Raw genomic sequence first — 22,263 nt, 5'->3', positions numbered from 1 at the left:
TATCTACTCTTCTTTTGTTAGTTTGCACTTCCCCGTTTATAGTATTTCTTAATTGTCGATAAGTTCCTTTTAATTTCTTCATCACTAGAATTCTTATAATTTCTCTGTTCATCCATACCAATTCTCTTTGGTCTGCATAAGTTCACTTCTGCTAATTTAAGAATTTCCTTATTAACATTCTTCTATATTTTCTACCTTATTTTTTGTTCTCAGACCTCCTCAAAAATCTTCTTTACCTCCTCTTCTCTAAATTCCACCAATTCATCTGACACCTTTTTTCAGGTGTTTAAATCCCAATCTGAATTTCATTATCACTAAATTATGGTCACTATCAATGTCTGCCCGTGACTAAGCGTTGCAGTTGAGTTGATTTCTAAATCTTTGCTTAACCATGATATAATCTATTATACCTTGCAGTATCACCTGACTTTTTGCATGTGTTTTCTTCTATTATGATTTTTAAACTCTATTACTAAATTATACTTCGTGCAAAACTGTAAGTTGGTGTCGTCCCCTCTTTCTCATTTCTTTTGCCCATCCCATATTCACCTACAATATTTCCTTTCTTGCCTTTTCCAATGCTTGCATTACAATCTCAACTATTATTGAATTTTCATCCTCATTTATGTATTTAATTGCTTTGTCAATTTCTTGTTAGTGTATAAACACTACCTCATCATCATGGGCACTTTTAGGCATGTAGATGTTAACAATCATTGTCGGCTTCGGTTTTGATTTTATCTTTATTACAATGATTCTATCGCTATGCATTTTAAAATACCCTACACTCTCTTCCCTATTTTGTTCATTACGAAACCTACACTTGACTACCTTTATTTGTAACTGAGTTAATTATTTTAAAATCGCCTGACTAAAAGTCGTTTTCCTCTTCCCACCTGAACCTTACTCATTCCTACTACATCCACATTTAACCTATCTGTTTTCCTCTAAATTTTCTAATCTACTAACCTTTTTTTAGACTTCTAAAATTTTGCGCCCCGACTTGTAGAATGTTACTTTTTAATTTTCTGGTGATCCCTTCCATAGTAATCCCCACCCAGAGATCTGAATGAGGAACTAGTTTACCTCTGGAATATTTTACCAAGGAAGGCGCCTCAATCTTTGTTACACGAAAATGCAGAGAGTTACATTTTCTTGGAAAAAAAAGCAGCTGTAGTTTTCCATTGCTTTCAGCTGTGCAGTACTCAGAAGATTGAATGATGTTAATGTGGCCATTTAAGTCCTTCTGACCTATGCCCTTAACAACTACTGAAAGAGCTGCTGTCCTGTTTTAGGAATCATTCCTTAGTCTGGCTCTCAACATATACCTCTCCAATATGGTTGCAACTTCAGTATCACGGAAGTTGAAACCCTGTATCACTACTCTGTACCACTGAGCACTCAAGCCCCCTCACCATCGGCAAGGTCTCATGATTCATATAGGAAGAATGCAGTTCTAGTTTCATAATCTAGACTGCAAATCAATTATGTTACAAGAAGCTGCCATTTTGGAGTGACTTAGCTGTTAAGAGTGTATAGCTTACAGCATACTGTGTTTGTATGTAATGTGTTCATTTGTTGATTTTGTTCTTATAATTTAATCTTATAAAAACATCCTGTGATTGAGTTCATGTTTTTTATCTGTTTTGAATTGTATAAAAATCTGTGTCCCGATATGTTTGTAAAATATTGATTGCTTATTTATTTTAATATACACAAGGTTTTGTGTACTCTGTGCCCATCAAATTTAAAAATAAATTTAGTCATTGTGTTCATGATATTTGAAAGTTAGATTGTGTAGGAAAATGAAATAACAGCAAATTACCTTTTTTAATTTGTAAGCAAAATAAGTCTTAATAAAACTAACATAGTTAATTTCTTAAGCAGTCAGTGTAATTTTGCATCTTTCTAAGATTTGGGGCTGTTTATTATTTTATAATAAAAGGAAAAGATGGTTTTAATATGTGCTGCACTCATTTGTTTTTTTTTATTATTTGTAATTAAATTTGCTAAGATATTTGAAGGTCAGTTCACTTCTACTTTTTGGTTGTATTGTTGGGAACTAGACAGTCTGGCTAAATGCCGTGGAAGTTAATGTCTTTTTTTGTTTCGTTTCATGGATATTCTTTTTATTTCTAAAGGCTTCTTAATTTGTTGTTAAAACATAATTTTACTTTTAAACGGTTACTCTTTGCTCATGTTTAATAAATATATCAAGATTTGGGTTTCCTAGCATTGGCTGTGTAGGAATTTGAAATGATTTTGCACTACAGCCACTTTGGTCTGGCATAAACTAATTTATTTCCAGTTAGTCTATATTTTTTTTTTTTTTTAAGCAGTTAAAATATATAGACCATACTATTTAGTTTAATCTGGTGTTTTAATAACACTGATCAATTTAATTGTTTTTTGAATTTCTGATGATTTCTCAATGGCTATTTTTTTCGCCCCATAAAATTAGAATCATCATTTCTAAGTTTTTTTTTATTTTTAGCAAGTTGATAGGCCTGGTTTTACTGAATAGGTCTTGATTATTATTATTATATTATTGTGCAGCTACCGAACAAGCCTGTGAATTGGTCCACAGCCACTCTCCTGTACTAGATAATATCTAGGCTCTTGTACAATTAATTTCAGCGTGGAGTATTTTCAAGAAGTATACCTAAATCTCTAGACTCAATTATGAGGAAGGCGGGATCAGTGAAGATGATAGGTAGCAGGAAAGGATAATTTAAAAGGGGTTGAGGAGGTTGCTTACATTTTATCCAGGACTTTTAATGTTAGTTTCTTATTAATTGTAATATTTGATTTTCTGTTAACCTTTTACCCTTTTGTAAAAGTTTAGTCTCATCACATTTTATAAAAAGATCCTACTTTGAGTTACAGTTGCCTTCTTGAAATTCGATTCAAAGATTATTCCACTGTGGCTCGCAGTCAAAGATGATCCTGTTAATGAATTCAGTTAACTACCCACAATTTATAGTAATGTTGAATTTTCATGCGGTTATTTTCCCAGAAGTGTGTAGAGAGAAGGAAGACAGATTTAATTTAGTTTTGTTTGGGGAAATAATACCTAGATTTTATTCTTTTAAACTTAACCTTTCCTCCTATCATTCTCTGTGTGTGTACTTTTAATATTACAATATGTAACCCTACATATTGTTTAAATTCATACACGTTTTCAATAAATGAAATTTCATAATTTCTTTTTAATTTGTATGTTGCTTACCATTTTTGAGAATTGACTTTTATGACATTGTAAGGAAAAAATTTCTTCTAATTTGTAACCGTACATCATGAAAACATTAAGTTTATCTCACTTATTGTTTTGTTTGTGTTGTATTTATTTTAGTTGTAAAATTCTTTTGGTTGCTGTAACATAGCATGTCATTGTATCAATTTAATACTTATTTTAAACGCATATAATATTTTGTCATGAATTGCTTTTATTAATACTAAAGAATTATTTGCTATGGAGATGGTATAAATTGTTACCTTATAAAAGAATTAAATTCATTTTTTCCACTACCGTATTTATATTTTGATATCAGAGGTTTTTTTATTTTACAATGTGTACTACTTGCACATTTTGTTAAACCCTATGTTAATGTGTTTAGTTTATGAAATTATTATAATTGGTTTATGTTATTAAAAGTGAAGCTGAACAGTCTTTCAGTGTAATGAAATTTTGTTAATTGATGAAGTTGAATATTTCAGAATTAATTGAATTTATTTGTGAATAAAGAATATTGAAAGTGTTCTATTTATATACTTATGCATGTGAAAAATCTTTTAGTGCTGTTTTTTTAATTAGAAAATTATTTACATACAAATTAATACCATAAACAAAATGGATCCTCCTTAGAAAGTGTTCTAGTGATTGTGAGCATTGTCTTAGTTTCTGTCATACCAAACAAATTATTTTTTAATGCTGTATTTATATTATTTTAAAATATTTAGTGCCAGTTTCATATTACAAAGTTTATTCTAAGAATCCAATTTTCCATAAGTTTCCAATAAAATTAATTTTATACTAGATAATTGATTTTTGTATCTTTTAAAGTAAAAGATTCATGATAAATCCATTGACATTACTTAAAAAAAATAATAATAAAAAATAATTTTGTATGATTTTTGTAATTCGTTTTATTTTTCTGAAATTGTAGTATTTAGTAACAAAAAACTTTCAGATGCCAAAAAAAAAATGAATAGAGAATGTGTATTTCAATTTTATATTTTCACTACTCCAAGCAAACAACTAAAACATATGGATCAAATCAAAACTAAACTTTATTTTGTTGCACCCGAAATTTAAATAAATAGTAATATATATATATATATATATATATATATATATATACTTATTACTAAGTGTAAACACATATGAAGGTAACCATTTCTACCTGCTGATTTTGGAAGCTTGTTGTCATACGTTAAAGTTTCTAATTTTTTACTCTTGTAACAGTTGGCAAAATCCTACTGATATATGCACTTTCTAGTTTAAAGTATGATTTACTGTAACTGTAGTTGAGCTATCAAGACAGTATGTTAAAAAATTATATAAAAAAGATACAAACCTGAAAAACTGCTGATTTGGATATTGTAAGTCATGACATGTTTGTTTCTTAGCATTTTTACAGATCTACATTTTGGTACTTACCTTATTAGTACTTGTATCCCCCTTAATTAACTGATTTTAAAATTTTGTATCTGTCATACACACACACACACACATATATATATATATATATATAATTTAATTTAAGTGTACTCTTTGAATTTATTAGTTAAATTAAACTTATATATGTAATTATAAGAAAGTGTGAAATAAAAGATATTAACGCCAACATTTTGTATATAGTATAAATTAATTTTAAATGTGCTATTTTACTCATGTATAATATCATCTTTAGTAACAATATTATAGTTTATATTAAAAAGTAAGTTAGTGATATATATAAATTTTCATTTTAAAATTATTGATTGAGTTTTATAAAATATGTTAATAAAAGGGAAAAAATATGAAAGCAAAAGGCAAAAATTTACAGAAATGGAAATATTGGTACACTAGTGTTGACACATAATTTCATATATATATATAGGTGTACACAAAATAAATATTGGGGTTTTAAAACTATTGAATATCTCTTAGAATTATTTACAGTAATGAATCACAAATACATTAAAAGAAAAAGTAATTATAGTTTTTCCCTACAAGTGTTCAATGTGAGCACCTTTTGTTATGTGGCACACATCCAACCAGTTGGAGAGTTTGTTCCGTACTTAATCAGCAAGTCTTGAATAATGGAAGCAGAAGCTGCTTTGATATCCTCTGCCTCAAATCCGATAGATCTGTAGCTAACAGAGGTTCATATAAAAGAGCCTTTATAAATGCCAATAGTAAAATCTTTAGATCAGATTTGGTGATCTTGGCGGCAACAGCAAACAAGCTCTGTTGTAGGGGTCCAAACTGACTGATTCACAAGTTGGGAAAAACATCACAATAAAATTTTCTGGTCCTTTTCTTGCAGTTGAGGAAAGAACCATGTACCCAGTTTATCTAAATAAGCAACTTTCTTATGTTTGCTTCAGCAAAAAGAAGGACCTATAAACTTGTTTCAGAATATTGCAAAATTTGAGAGCATTTTCTTTCTCATTGTAAGGGTTTATGGGGATTTTCTGACACCTAGATATTGACATTATGCGTGTTAACTTAAAAGAAATCAACTTATTTTTAATGCAGGCCCTTAATTACCCAGCTGCTTCTAGGCAGTTCCTTAGATTTTATTTTACCCAGAACTTAATTTAAGAAAAGAGTATCTTTAAACTACCTATATCCTAAAAATATCCCTATAAAATTCTATATATTCTGCCTATTTTTTTTTCCAGATATGAAGCATAAACATAATTTTGTAAGCTTCATCTTATAGAAAAATCAATAATCCTAAAATCTTTTTTTAGGAAAAGTTAAATTTTTCATCATGAAATTTCTACTCGTCACTAAATACAATATGATCAAGAAAGTTGCCATCTTATGTAGCATTTTGATACTGAAGTCTGTAGGCTTCAAAGCCTGAAACATATAGATGCCTTCCTAATAAATTTTTTAAAACTATGCAGGAAAGGCTCTTATACATTCAACATTTCTTCAGGTAGCTTTGGTTGTCTCGTACACAAACATCTAGTTGTTTCAGATTAATTTTAACATTGATGACTGTTGTCACTTAAATTATTGCTAAGCTCTCCTCGGAATTTACATTAGTAAACTGCAAAATTCAGAGAGGTTTCAGCTCAGGAATTATCTTTGCTGTTGGCACTGTCATACAGAAAAAAAAGGAATCAATCTGCAGCCATATGTGCAACTAAAATTGTTCTTTTTGCTCTTGAGATTCCAGCCTAAATCAGCATTACATATCATCCAAGAAATATGACAAATTGAAACCTTGTCCTAATTGTAGGTAGTACATGTTTCTATTTTATGAGTACTATATTTGGTATTGTGAAAATTTATTAGGGAAGTCAATACGCAGCTAATGAACAGGAAAGTGGCTAGTTAAGAGAAGAAAAATGTAAAAAGGTAGTTTCTATTACTATTTTCAATTTAAATTATCAGGGAAAAATTATTTGTTTATTAACTTCTTTGAATTGTAATTCTGTAGCTAAAGATTTCTTATTAAATAAATTGGAACATACCTGTGTAACTGATAAAAATTGTAGATGGTTTCACAATTAAACCATCAATTAGTAGTGATCTTAACTATTAAAAAGTTGCTATTTTAAAGTAATTTATGTTCTATGTAATGTAGATCTGTGTAACAATGATAAAAAATGTAAATGATTGTCACAGTTATTGATTGTAATAGTGATCTTAACTATTACAAGTTGCTGTTTTAAAGTAATTTATGTTGTATGAAATCTGTAAATAAAGTAATGAGACTAGATTTTTTTGCAGCCAAAGTGGCAACACTGAAAAGTTACCATTAAACGTATGGTTATATAAACAGCAAATTTATATTATATATTAATATTTCTAGTCTGTTGTTGCCATATGAGATGTAAACAAACTTTTCGTGAAACAAGTTTTTGTTCGTTACAGAAATGAGGGATAATAATGAACAACATTGTCCAATCAAGTTTTGTATTAAACTGCGAGAATGCTAATTGAAAAGGGCATATGGAAATGATGCTCTGGCACGAGCCCTAGTTTTTAGGTGGTTTAAAGCATCTTCAGATGGCTGGGAATTAGTTGCGGATGATGCACACTGGTAGACCGTTAATGTCAAAAAGTGACGACAACGTTGAGAAAATCAGAGATTTTACAGTACAACCAGCGATTAACAGCGTTGAAGTCTTAGTAAAATCAGCTATTTTTACACTGATTTGAATACTAGATCATGGATATCAGTGTTCTTTGGTGGTTGGGTTTCAGTTAACCACATATCTCAGGAATGGTTGAACTGAGACTGTACAAGACTATACTCATGCATATCATCCTCTGAAGTATTAGCTGAACGATAATTACTGGAGGCTAAACAGGAAAAAAGCGATTAACTGTTAGTATGATTGCAGAACAATTGAATTTGAACCATACCACACTCCATCTAATTTTGACAAATGAATTGGACATGAAAAAAGTTTGTGCAAAATTGGTTCGAAAAAACTTTACTGTTGAACAGAAAAACAACAGAGTGGAACTGTGCATGATCTAGGATCGGTTAGAAACCGATCCTGATTTTCTAAAAAATGCTATTACTGATGATGAATCTTTGATATTTGAGTAAGACCCAGAAACAAAACGCCAGAGCAAGGAGTGGCACACTTCAAACTCACTACATTCCAAAAAAGCAAAAATGAGCAAATCAAAACCATGCTAATTTGTTTCTTCAATAGTAATTGCTAGCGACTGGATTATATGCATTTGCATATTACTAATGCATTTCCCCATTCTCACTAGTTATTGCATTTTATTACAAACTTGCAAATCCTACCTTCAAAGATTTTTTGTGAAAATATTGCGCAAATCAAAATATACCAAATGAATCAACATTGCGTAAAAGTTACATACCAACAATTTACCTGCATGTTCTGGAAGAAATACATTATGAACTCAAGGGTAGCATTACTTGGATTTCAACTGATGAAACTACTGACACTTGTGGCCATTACATTACAAATTTAATTATCGGTGCATTAAAACTAGAACTTTTATCTTCCTATTTGGTGGCCTGTAAACACCTTGAAAAGACAAATCATTCTACGATCGCCGCCAGATTCGTGAATGAGGATATTAAAAAAATATTTCCTGAATCTTCTGTAGACGAGACTATTCATATTTCTCTCAGATGCTGCTCCCTATATGATCAAGGCAGCCAAAGCTCAAGTATTTTATCCGAATTTGATTCATTTGATGTGCTTTGCTCACGGAGTACATTCCTGTAAAAGTATGATCCACGTTTTGGAATGTAAATAAACAGGTTTCATCAACAAAGAAAGTGTTTCTTAAGGCACCTGCTTGCAATAAGGCCTATAAAGAAAAACTGCCAAATGTGCCTTTACCTCCCGAACCAGTGGTAATTCCATGGGGAACGTAGATTGAAGCTGTGCTGTTTTACAATGAACATTTCAAGGCCATCAAAGGTGTAGTAAACGACTTCGATGGTGCAGAGGCTATGGTAGTTTGTCAGTCGAAGGAAGCATTTAACGATTGTAGTATTAAAAAAAAACGTAGCTGTGATTAGCATTTATTTTTCTCGCATACCTGTGAGTATTAAAAAGCTTGAAACTCAATGTTTGGCATTGCCTGGATCTATTCAGTTAATGAATAAACTCCACATTGCCAGAGGTATTCCCGTGTAGTCTTAAAGAAAAATTTGAAAACATTTTGAACAATAACCCAGGCTTTGTACCTTTATGTCAAATTGATTGATAGTTTTATTGATGGGATGGGTGAACTTTTGCCAGAAACAATAAGTGCTAACAGCTCCCAAATTCAAACACCTCCCAGTTACCTCAGTGGATATGGAGTGATCCTTTTCCTCTTATAAAAGTATTTTGACCGATCAAAGACAATCTTACTACTGAACATTTGGAACAGTAACTGATTGTTTGCATTTACAAAAGTAACAAAATGTTAAATAATTGTTAATTATCGAATTTATCGATATGTTATTTAGCTACTTACTAACTATGCTGATTTTGAAATAAAAGTAACTATTTTTTTTATTATTTAAAGTTGCATATTTTGACACTTTTTCATATTTGACATGCTTATTCAAGCTTTATATGTTGCATATAATCTGGTCTCTAGTAATGGCACTGTTCATAAGAAGGTTTTGCCTGCACGGCAGATTAAATCAATATTGTTTACAGAGAAATTCTTGACACTGGAAAAGAGTTGCCCGCTTGAGACCAGCCATTAAAGACAACTGGATGCTGCATAATGACAAAGCTCCTTGTCACACTGCACTCTCAATTAATGCGTTTTTGGCAAAGAAAAACATTCCTGTAGTTCCTCAACCATTTATTCACCTGGCTTGAGTCCCTACAACGTTTTCCTCTTCCCAAGTTAAAAAAAAAACCTAGGACACCATTTTGGAACAGTAGAAAACATAAAAAAATGTAATTATCATCTGAAGGATATTCCGGTTTCCGAGTTACAACACTGCTATGAAGAGTGGGAAAGCAGTGCATGGCTTCCCAAGGGAAGTATTTCGAAGGTGATAAGAGTATCACTTGGTGGATTGTAAATAAGAAGTTTTGCTGAACCAGTCTTATTACTTTATTTATGGACCTTGTATATTAAAGTACTGAATGTTGAGTAATTATTAAATTGGTTTTGTTTCATAAAATTCCACATTGATATGTTATATTGTTTTTTAATTTTTTTTTAAGATCATTGGCACAGCAATGCGTAACATGTGGTTTTATTACAATTATATTACTGTACAGTTTTTGCAGTGTCAACATGTCGCTATTTAATTCTACAAAGTTGGCATTATTAACGAGTTCAGCTGGATCTTGATAACTATGTACTTTGTATGCATATTTCTTTTAGGCTGTTTGTCTTAAAACGTTAAATGCTATGTTTGAGTTCTAGGGCAGACAGGTATAATTATAAGGAATAGAGGAATGTGGTAACTAATGTTCACAATGGCATTAGAGTTTATAATAACTGCCCAAAACCACATTTTAAAAATATTTTTTCGGATAATAGCACGATTTATTTATTTTGAGTGTTGTACTAATATTGTTATAATAGTGTTATCTTTAAAATTACCTGATTGGTAGCTTTTAATTAATTTTTACAAAGACAACATTCATCATTTTGGAGATTATTTTGACCAGTTCTTTAAATGGAGTTATATAAGTATCTTTTGTTGAGTGTCGGTCTGGTGTACATTTTTTTATGTTGTGACTAGATCCACACTCAACAATAGCTGCTTTAGCATTCATCATTGACTTCACTAATGGACAAGATAAATTATCTGAAGGAGAACTGCCATATAACAATTTTGAATGAAAGTAGGAGTTACCTTTAAAAAAACACTGTAAGTTGCTGTCATGAAAAAAGGTAATATAATTAACCTGACAACAGTCGGCGAGTATGGGGATAGTAAACGCTAATATTATGTTCGTGACTAGATCCATACTCGTCTGTTGTGGTCGGTATTTTCTTCAAATTTTTCTTGTTAACATATATGTGCAATAGAATAAATTTTTCTTTCTTATTAATTATATAATTGGTTTTTGGTAATTTAACTCTGATGAATGTAAAACTATACTTTTATAATGAGTTATAGTTTTTATTTTTCTCTTTTATTCTATTCTTCAATGTTGGTAATATTGTTTTAATTTATTTCATTTAGAAAAAAAAATGTTATCCACCAAAGCTTTTCAGATTTTTGGTGAGTTTTATCCCAATCTTGGAAAATATATATTGGTTACAATAAATGATCTGTATAATAGCTCAGAAATCTGTTAGGATATTTTTTATGTGCTTAGGAAGGAAATTTTTTTATAATTCATTTTTAAAAAAGTTACTTTGTCTTATTGATTCAAAGGAAAATATTATTTATTTGGTAAGTGGCTGTAGCATGCATAAATGAATTATAAATTTTCTCTTAGTAATATAATGCAAAACTTTCAAGTCTACTAATCCAGGTCTAGGAGGTATTTCCTTCCTGTTCCTGCAGATGATAACAGATAATGTGTGTGGTGTGGTGGAGATTGATAACCTGTATTGGTGAAGTAGCTCTTCTGAGAACTCTGTTTATATTTACTATGTTTTACCTCATGCAGGATAGATAAGGCCAATATCCATGGTATACTGGTAGATCAGCCTTTAATTCAGAAAGTCCTGAGTTTGTATTTCAGTCAAGCATGGCACTTTTCATATACTCAAAATCCCATTTCCATATCCCTTGCACATGCTTCAAGCTTACAGTATGGCAATATCAAGACAGAAAATGTGCATGCTGTTGTCTGAAAAAATATAGTATTAATGTTTAAATGTTTTAAAAGTAGAAGATAAACAAATATGTCATTGAATCAGATTTTTTTCTCATCTATTTAGTATGAATGTTGACATGTGATATGGCTTGAGGTGAAACCTTAGCTACGTATGAGCAAGTAATGTTCACCTATTATTAAGGCTAAATAAAATTTGTTAAAATGTTAAATGGGCTTTTTGTTAATGTTAATAACAGGTCAATGCCAGCCTTTCAAATTATTTTATTTCACTGGATCTTAAATTCTGCTTTCCATTTGTTAGAGTTTCAACATTTCTTGGTTTGGGTATAGTTAAAACTTCTTATGATTTGTTGCAGCTACATGTACAGTATTATTTATAAAAAAAATAGAGGAATGACCTATAGCTCTAACTGATTAAAATGTGAACTAGATGTCATGGAAAATTCTTATGTATCATTTAGCTTGTCTTGTATAAGCAAAGAAAAACCCATGTTTACTAACAAAAAGCAAGTGGCTCAAATTAATTTAGCTGAAGAACTTAAATGGATATTTAACAAATATTCATTTTTATATATAAGTTTAAATTGAATGTTGTTTAGGGCCAGTGGCTTTAGCTGATTTATTTACAAACACTTAGCTACAGAACATGGATGACAATTTATTTAGTCGTCTACAGCTGGCATCAGGCATCAAACTAAAACCTTTCTATCCAGAAAAACTGATAAAAAAACTTTCTGCTTTATAATTAAATCATTCCTTTTTACTCCTAGATTAATAATATATTTTGTTGCTTGTAATATAACTTATATTTTGAAGCGCAATTGATTCTAGTTACAGAGACTTCATAGGTACTAAAATTTGGTTCACTGTTTTCAAAATTCTCTAAGCTGATTTGTTTTTACCTTGAAAAAGAAAATTCAACAAAATATATGCATATGCAAGTTCACAGTACAATTTATTTTTTATTTATTCAGAAATGATGTAATAGTCTATTTTAAGCAAAGGCTCTTACCTAGTAGTGCTTATTATTGAATGTTAGATTTTTTGTTTACTTGAAATTAATTAATTTATGTATGTTTATAATTAAGTATGTTTTGAAATTTAAGACCAAATGTGGATAAAGGTTGCTTATTGATTTTACATTAAACTAATTGTTATTTATAACCAATGAATTTATGAAGCTACTAAAATTAATTATTAATGACTGTTCACTCTTAGTACTTTTTCATGTGTTGAATATTTATAACAGTGACAAGATTACAGCCAATTTATTATACATTATTAGAAATGTAAATGATTCTGAGGTTGCTCACTTAGTGAAATAAATTTTCTCTTCTGATTGTGATTGTGATTGGAATAGAATTTTGCGAAAAAGATCGATTTTTCCCTATTTACTGATTCAGTAAGGAAAGCTGTAGAGCTTTTAATATTGGTGAAATGAGGAATTTAAAAAAAATTAAAGAAAATATAAGGTGATGTGCAAGTGTTGAAGAATGATTAGTGATGAGCAGGGTGTTTATTCACCTGTGTATATTTTATGTTGGTTGCTTGTTAATCATTACGCTTAATTAGTCAGATACATAATTCATAAGGTACTGGTATTGTCAGTTACTTTGTATTGGGGTTTTTTTTTTTTACTAGTAGTGAATCTGTTTATAATCTGCAATTAGGTTGGAGTTGACTAGGGATTTAGGCAAAATGTTGCAGAAGACATTAATGACTTCATTAATTAAATTTCAGTAACATACAATGGTTTGTGTATAACAGATGTAAAGATTTAGATTTGTGTTAGCTGTTTGTCTATATAACAAAAATTCAATTAAGCCATAATTTTCTGATATTTTTTGTTCCCTCAGAACTCCTGTACTTATATTTCTCGTACTTTTATTTAAAATTATTTTTTTATAAAATTTTAAAGTAATTCTAGTAGTTCATGCATTCTGTTAATTTATTCATGATATAATAAATATATCAAATTTTATTGGTTATTCTTTTGTTTTACCCACAGTTTTCTTTATCTTATATATTGAAACTGGATGGGCACATGATTGGTTAAGAAAATTAAATTAAATTTGGTTAGTTTCGCACCATTGGTAATTGATATAATTATAATTTCTCTAAACAATATATTTCCATTTACCAACAATTTTGTTAATGTATTATCATAGCACTTTCAGTCATTTCTCCATTATCAGGGATTATTTAAAACTATGAATTTGTATCTGTGCATATAGTGTGTTATATATATGATTACAATTAAAATTAAAATTGTTATTTTCATAACATTCTACTGACATGTTTTATTTTAATATATAACTTATTTTAATTATTGACGACCGACTATTATGAAAATAACAATTTTAATTATAATCATACCATATAACACTATATGCAGAAATACGAATTCATAGTTTTAAATAATCCCTTATGATGGAGAAAAGACAAAGCGCTTGGATAATACACTAAAAAATTGTTGATAAGTGGAAATATATTAATACAAATTATAAACATATTTCATTTGTAGGTAGCACTATATAAGAACCAATAATGCTTTTCCTCCTCTTTAAAATAGTTGTATAATTATTAAAACATCATGTAATTATTAATTTCTAAAAGCCAAATGAAAGTAAAAGTAAAATTAGTAAAAACTTGATAGAAAAGGTATTTTACTATATTAATTAAAATATTATTCACCATTTTACAAAAACGTGCAGTAAATTTTGAATTAAAATGCATTAATACCACCAACATGTTGATGGTATTTAATTAATGTCTTTTTTTCTTTCAGGGAAAGAGTATTGCTGGGGGAATTGCCACATCATCAAGAAGTCCTTGCACATTTTCACCAGCCAGTTTTTCACCTGATGTGTATGTTATTATTATTTAGATGTTAAGATATGTCAACATAATTTGATATTAATGATCATTTATTCTATATAAAAATATATTTAGCAAGATCATGGGTTTAATCTTGTACAGAACTCATGTTTATTGTTGTATGGTGTAAACGCATTTTTAAGAATTTGTTAAGAAAACTGTTATTCAGAAGATACTTTTAACTAGTGTTCGTATCTGTTGAAAAGATATATCTGTCTTTGAATATGTTTCTTGTACTGACTCCTAAAGAATATCTATTTCATGCATTTATTTTATTGACTGAAAATTATGGGAATATAAATAAAGAAAATTAGTAAGTATAATTTGTTTTTTCATTCCATGAAATGCATTGAATTTATGAATATCGAAATTAAAAGTTGTAATAAAACAGCAATACTGATCAAGTACTACATGCAGTAATTAGTTTAAAGTTCTTCAGTAAACATTTATAATATGATGGTGTGTGTAAATGCTCTGTAGACTGGTTTTATTAAAATTTTGAGAATTGAATGAGGTTTTAACTGATTTTGTCTTGGATATTAAAATTGTGTTCTGTAAGTACCATTTATCCAGTAAAGTGTAAGGCTAATATTTAAAACTATTTATGGATTTTATATTTATTCAAGTGGGCTGTTTAATAACTAATTTCTAAAAAAATTTCCAAATGTACTTAATTTAGTTCTATGTCTTAATGGACTTTTTTAGTTTTTTGTGTTGAAATTTACAGCTTAGGGTTTCTTGTACAAAGATTTTATTATAATGATAGTAATGGACTATGTCAGTTAGGTATCATTGCTTTATTACATCAAATAGAGTAAATAAGTGATGTAAAACATTTTCATGATTAAATTGTTTACTACATTAATAAAATTATCCTCAACCTTAACTTAAGAATTGCTTCCCTACAGAAATAGAAATCCTACACTCTTGATATGGAGGAATCTATATGCCTACTTCGGTATTTAATTTAGTTTTGGATAAGATCTAAAATTAGGTTGTGTTGTGTGTGTGTGTGTATATCTATATATATATATATATATATATACTTTTTTTTAAATCAAAGAATTTATTTATATTATATGAAATATAAACAACCAAAAAAATATTGTCCAGCAAATTTGTGACTCATATCTTCTGCAATCTAAATCAGGTGTGTATGTGTATATATATTTTGAAAATCAAATAATTCATAAACATATTGACCACTTTGTTAATAAAATTTAATATTATATGAAATGTAAACCACCAAATCACAGTAATTAGATAAGTTAAACTTACCATATTAATTTCCAATAATTGATTTTTTCAGGATTCCGTATCTTTAGTTTGTATTGAATTCTATAACTGCATTAAAACATTCATTTTATAATCTGTCAATTTGTAATATTACATCATTTCAGTACTGAACAGCAGAATTTGCATGTTTGTTTATTATAAATTTCAAATATTTAAAACTGAAAATAATTTTGACAAATTATAAATTGAACATACAGGGCATTTAATAATGTAGGAGTTACAAAAATTCAGTACAAAATAAGTATTTCACTTACCTAAATGAAAGTTGTACAAGGTGATGCAGGGACTCAAACAGTTTTTGTTAAAATCTATAAGTGTTCAATATGTGCTCCTCTGGTGACACAGCACACATCAACACGAAAGTCTAGCTCTTGTCAAACATGTCATTTTCGATAGAGTTGATTGCATTGATTATGCGATCGTTTAGCTCAGCAATATTGTGCGGCATTGGTGGGATAAACACGTTATCTTTCACGTAACCCCAGAGAAAGAAATCACATGGCGTGAGAGGTCTAGTGATCTTGGTGGCCACAGCATAATGTGTTGGTCTTATTCAGACGCATCTCCTATCCAGCGCCGAGGTAATGTTGTGTTAAGGTACTGTCGAACCTCGTTATGAAAATGGTCAGGACAACCATCTTGCTGGAAAATGAAGTCATTGAGTAGTTGAGTCATAAGCCATAATTGTAACATATCCAGGTATATCATGTCGGTCACTGTCGTTTCCATGAAAAAGAACGGCCCATACATTGCCTCATGAGAGATCACACAAAAAAAAATTTACTTTCGGAGAATCCCGAATGTGTTCCTCATAAGCATGTGGGTTTTCTGTTCCCCAAACTCGCACGTTATGACGGTTTACTTTGCCGCTAATATGGAAAGTAACTTTATTGCTGAAAATTATCTTGTTTAGAAAACCTTCATCTAACAACTTCTCTTCCTCTAACTGTAAATAAAAATTGAGCCTACGTGTTTTATCTCCATCAAAAAGCCGCGGGATTAATTGAAGATTGTACGGTTTGCATAATAAACATTTACGGAGAACTCTTCACTCTGTTGTTTTCGGAATTCGTAATTCTCTGCTTGCAGCCGTAGTCCATTTTGACAGACTGAATGAAACTTGCACACACACGTTCGACATTGACTTCTGAAGTTGACAGACAATCAATTGGTTTTCACTTGCACAAGCAACCAGTTTCACTGAATTGTTTATACCATGCATGAATTGAATTGTCACTTGGTGGCTCCTTATGAAATTTCAACTGAAACGCATGTTGCACAGAAATCGTTTTGTGTGTTAGAATTTCACTTTGACAAGTGAAATTCTAACACACAAAAAGACTTCTCGCTTCCCGTGGCAGCCATTTTCTCTACTGTCGACGCCTAGCGAGCAAATGGTTTACTAACTGCCGAGTATATGTGGAAAAAACTATTTGAAGTACTCTTTCATATAGTACTTGTTTATATACTTATTTATATTCTTATGAGTGAAAAAGTTTTTTGTTAATGAATTTTCCAAACTCTGAAGAACATTATGAAATGCCCTATATTTTAATGTAGTTATAGAATTCAATGCCAACTGAAGATGTGGGATCCTGCAAAAATTGATTATTGGAAATTAATATAAGTTTAACTTATCTAATTACTATATTTTAGTTTATATTTCATATAATATATATTTCTTTTTTTTATTATGTAATTTTTTTGTTTTATTAAATACAGTGGGATACCTTGCTCTAAGTATAAAGAGAGGACAAATGCAGGGCAGATTGTTGTATCTCATGGGACAGAAATTAGCAACATAACATGGAGTTCAAGTAATGGAAATTGGTTATCAAATCCTGTAACTGTATATTTGAATGATAAAAATGATCAACTAGTCATTAACAATTTAAAAAACAAATTGATGATGGAATCACTGCCTGTAAAAGTTGACATCTTTAATGATCATATAGAACATTTAAGTAAACAAATTATTGAAGCCCATAAATTAGATGAACAATCACAATTTAGGCATCCTAATTCGGTGAGTAAATATTGTATATCTACTAAAATTAAGTGCAAAGAATAAAGGAAATTTATTCACTTTATTTAATTGTTGCTATAATGTTAGATAATATTAGTTAGATGGTTTTTGGTTTTATGCATGGTCATAAAATTAATTTCTTAGAATCTTATTAGTAATTTTACTCCAGTTTAATTGTTAATAATTTACTATTTAATCTAATTTTCTGATCCAAGCATATTGATTTCTAATTACTTTAAAATAAACTCCACATATGTTCTTTTTTTTTTGTTTTAGCTTGTAAATTTTTATTTTTGGTAGATTTAAAATAGTGATAAAAATTAAATGAATGTGGTTATATTACCATATTTTTTGGTATTTATGGCTCCTGTTTTTATGAAACATTTTCACTTAAAAGGTTTAATGAAATCTATTTTGAGTATTAGTATTTAGATGGGAATTGGATGATATGTTTTAAATAATGAAATAAAGGCTGTTATAATTTTGGTATAACTGTTAATTTTCTGCTGTATGAATAAATACTCTACTGGGTGTTTATAAAAGACTTGTTTCAAGTATTATTTAAACAGCATTAAATTATTACTTGAGTATATATTCTGAAAGGGTAAATACTGAAGTTTTTGTTGATGTTTAATACATTTTGATGTGTACTGGTTTAATCCATTTCAAATTATATATTAAAAACAATTTGGTTGCTGAACATTTTTTATTGTCATAATATTTTTACCAGGGGTTTGTAGTACAGTACCTATATAAATGCAAAACTAATCAACATTTTTTACGTTGGTTTTTTTTCTGCAGCCATTTTTGTCTGTGCAGATTATTTGTTTTTTTACTTTGTGTTTTGCGGTAAACCTTATCTATAAATATATCATTTAAAAACCAGAATGTTCAGCATGAAATTGTGTAAAATGGTTGTTTAAACTATTTTCTTATAATTATTAAGGAAGTTGGTCAAAAACATTATATGTATAAAATGAATTCACAATTAAAATTCAATTTTAAGGCCAGTATGTTTCATGAAGGAAAAGAGTCTCAAAAGAAGAGAAAGAAAGAGTCATGAAGGAAAATAAAAAAGTTCCAGCCAGGAGTCTTATGCTCTTTTTTTCCTTGAGGCCTCCAAGCATGGCCGATTGGCTGTTTTCAACAATTTTCAGTGCCTTATATCTGAAAAGGGACTGAGTGAAAAGATTTTTAAATTTTACAGGAAACACTTCTTCCTAACATAAACTTGTTTAAATTTTGGGAGTTACAGAGCACCGAATTTGGTCGAAAATGTGCTGAGTTCTTAGGCAATTGATAATAGTCATTTATGTCTTTACTAAACTGGAGCCTCTGTATTTAAGCTTAAACATGGTATTAATAATACACCAAATGACTAAAAAATGATTAATGTAGGTAATTAAGTAATTATAAAAAGTAATAAGTTCATAAGTATAAAACATCATGTTCTGATTGAAGGTTAAAATATTCTAATTTAACTACCAGTACTTATTTTTTTTTAATGCACTGGCTTACGCATTACAGCTTATGCCCACAAAGTTAAAAAAGTACAAATAGTTATTATAGGCCAAAAAACTACTTTTATTATAGCCTGGAATAAAACCTACTGACTTGTCGCAATAGGAGATTCATGCTTAAGCTTGTTGAGACATGAACTTCCCCCCTTTGACAATCTGGCCACACAAAACCTGTGGCATAAGTGGGATCACTTCAGTTTAGTTGATTGAGGACGTGTGCTGTGATTTTATTTAAGGTTTCTTTCTTTTAAAATTCTTTACTGCGGTTATTTTGTTTAGGCTTTTATGATATATTTATGTACAACATTTAATAATTTATTATGACTTTTTGTTATGAGGGTGAAGTGATAAATGAACAGTGTCATCATTAACTAGATTATAAGCCAGTCCCTGAAGAGGTGATTAGTATAAATGATTTGCCAGAAATGCAAAGCCTATTAATATTAAGAATTTTTATTGAAATTAAAAATATTGTCATTACCATAAATTTAAATATTTAGGAAAGTTCAGTTTCATATTTTGAAGAAAGTGTTGCGATTCCTTAACCTCACAAAAAACCTGTAGAAATGGCTTGTGTAGTTTACTTCTTGAGCTTCTTTCTAAGCCAAAAACTTTTATTGTAAATTTAATACCTGGTAAAGCCCTTTGTGCAACATGTACTTCAGAAATGTTTAATAACAAATCTGTAAACAATCCTAGCAAACATTTAGATGAATTTTGTACCTGAAGCATATGAACTCTGAAGAAATAACTTAGCAGCAGGTTTGCTCAGTACATACTGTTTCATCTTCATGTACTTTCTCCTATTTGTAAAATAATGAAATTATTTAAAGAAAAAAGCCATTCCGCACTACAGAAAAACTGAGAAAAATCATGTTGGCTGTAAAAAGAAATTTGGTAAGGATTTTGAAGAAAAAATCATATAGGTAAATGAGTATGAAAGTCTAACTTTAAAAAAAAATTTTATTTGCTAGTAAAGATGATAAAATCAAAATTATCAGCCTTCTGCCAAATTCATGGTCAAGAAATAAAATTGTTGAATTTGGTGTAAATATGATGAGGCGGTTAGTGAAGGATCAGTGTATTTAACCACATCTTTCAAAAATTCAAGGTAACAAGATTAGTGAAAGGTTAAGAGTCTAATTTCATTTTTTTAAGATTATTATGTAAACAGTCAATTGTGTCCAGGGAAGGAAGAATATGTTTCAACTGTCATAAAGAACTTTAAAGTACAAAACGATTAATCTTAATTCCCTAAATGATTTCTTTAATCTGTATAAGCTAAAATACCCTGACCACAAAATAGCCTATCAATGTTTTGTCGTTTGCAACCAAACAACAAAACATTCTCCCAGGTTCATCTGGTATGCATGGTGTCTTGAGTCTGCAAATATCAAAATGCTAGATTGATGATCGAGGGAGCTTAGCTTAATAGAAGTTACAGAGATTTGATTGATTTCCTTGTATGCGACTGAAAAAGAAGAGTGTATGTACAAAAGAAGAGAGTGCAAACTGATAGGACTGAACTCATTACACAAATGCAACTAGGTGATGAGTTTATGATTTCACTGATAGACAAATTCGCAATCGCATCACTTTATTTCTATAGTTCAATCCAATTATTTCAGGGAACTCAAATAAAACCTTTTCTGGAAGAAAATAAAAGTTGTCCAATGAAATTTCATAAATTTTTTATATTTTAAGGAAATACTAAAATTATGATTTGTCAATCATCACTTTTATCTAAGCTAGTAATGGCTTTTATTCTTTATGCTCTGACACATTAACAATTATCTCCTAAACTAAGTAATCAGATTTATGCAGCATGGTTTTGTTTGGAAGAAGTAACATAAAATTAAAAACTTTTTCACTCTGTCCCTTTTTAGATTTAAGGTACTGAAACTCGTTGAAAACAGTCAATTGGCCATCTTTGAAGGCCTTTAGGAAAAAAAGGACATAAGTTTCCTGGTAAGTTCCAAGCCATGTTATAAGGTATCTGTGACAGAAAAAATAATCAGTGTGAGACTTCTTTCATGAAAAATAGTGACTTTTAATATTAAATTTGAATTGTAAATTCAATTTATATATATAATTTTTTTGAACATCTTCCTCAACATCTATAAGAAAATAGTCATTTTAAAACAATCATTTTAGACAATTTCAAGCTGAACATTCTGGTTTTTAAATTATCATGATATCTTAATAAATATGTTATTTGTGAAAAACAAGTAATCTGCACAAACAAAAATGGCTGCTGAAAAAAAAATTTATCTCCCAAAAAAGTTTTTGATGGCAGTTTACATTTGTACATATATAGAGGTCTAATAACAGTTTTATGAAAATTAAAAATGTTAAGTAAAGATGGTTGTATGATTTGATATGGATTGATCCTGCATCATTCGTTACCATGCACATGTCCAGAGTGTAATCCAGTTCTTCCCACGTACTCGCCAATGTGTCGGTGTAATGGATGCTACTGCCACAGCAATCCTCTCCTGCAGCTGGTTGATGTCAGAGTTTCTCTGAATAAATAATGTTTTTCATTTGTCTCCACATGCTGTGACATTCTCTATTTTCAGAATATTTTTTTAAAAAAACAGAAATGACATGTGTAAAGAATACAGTGAGAACTTGGATAGGCTTAGTAGAGTTGTTACAGAGACCGACTGAATAGGATTAGACTTCTGATGTAATAAAGCACAAGCCGGTATTGGTTTCTATATGACATCAGAAACATATCTTTTTTTTTCATTTACAACAGCTCTAAGCATCTAAATTCATGAAATTTTTTAATTTATTTATTTCTGCATGTTGTTGGTTTCCCTGATGGTTCCTTCTATAACTATATTTGTTGACGGGTTTTCTTTTCTTATTAACTATTGATGATGAGGGCTTCTTGATTCTCTGCTTTGACTTTGCTAATGTTTTTGTGCTTCTGGCAGCTAGCAGTAAATTGTTGGCATAGGTTATATATATTGGACACTTGAGTTTATTAAAATCATTGGGTTAATTTATATACTTAAGAATTTTTTTTTTTTATATATTGAAGAAAGTAATTGCTACCAAACCTCATGG

At 29.7% G+C, this 22,263-nt stretch overlaps 1 protein-coding gene across 3 annotated transcripts in view; it reads left to right on the top strand.

The window, feature by feature from the left end:
* PolA2 (DNA polymerase alpha subunit B) overlaps positions 1 to 22,263 on the top strand; it is a 55,669-nt gene that overhangs the window by 19,320 nt on the left and 14,086 nt on the right. For 2 of the 3 annotated variants that reach the window (XM_075366687.1, XM_075366686.1), the window contains 2 exons: positions 14,258 to 14,337; positions 17,365 to 17,668. In XM_075366687.1, the coding sequence (XP_075222802.1) occupies positions 14,258 to 14,337; positions 17,365 to 17,668 (384 nt within the window). Of the gene's footprint in view, positions 1 to 13,118; positions 13,222 to 14,257; positions 14,338 to 17,364; positions 17,669 to 22,263 lie in introns of those variants that run through there. The other variant, XM_075366688.1, reaches the window with a different exon arrangement.

This window comes from Lycorma delicatula, chromosome 5 (assembly GCF_047948215.1).
Source record: "Lycorma delicatula isolate Av1 chromosome 5, ASM4794821v1, whole genome shotgun sequence".
Lineage (NCBI taxonomy): Eukaryota > Metazoa > Arthropoda > Insecta > Hemiptera > Fulgoridae > Lycorma > Lycorma delicatula.
This window is presented reverse-complemented; position numbering and strand designations above follow the sequence as displayed.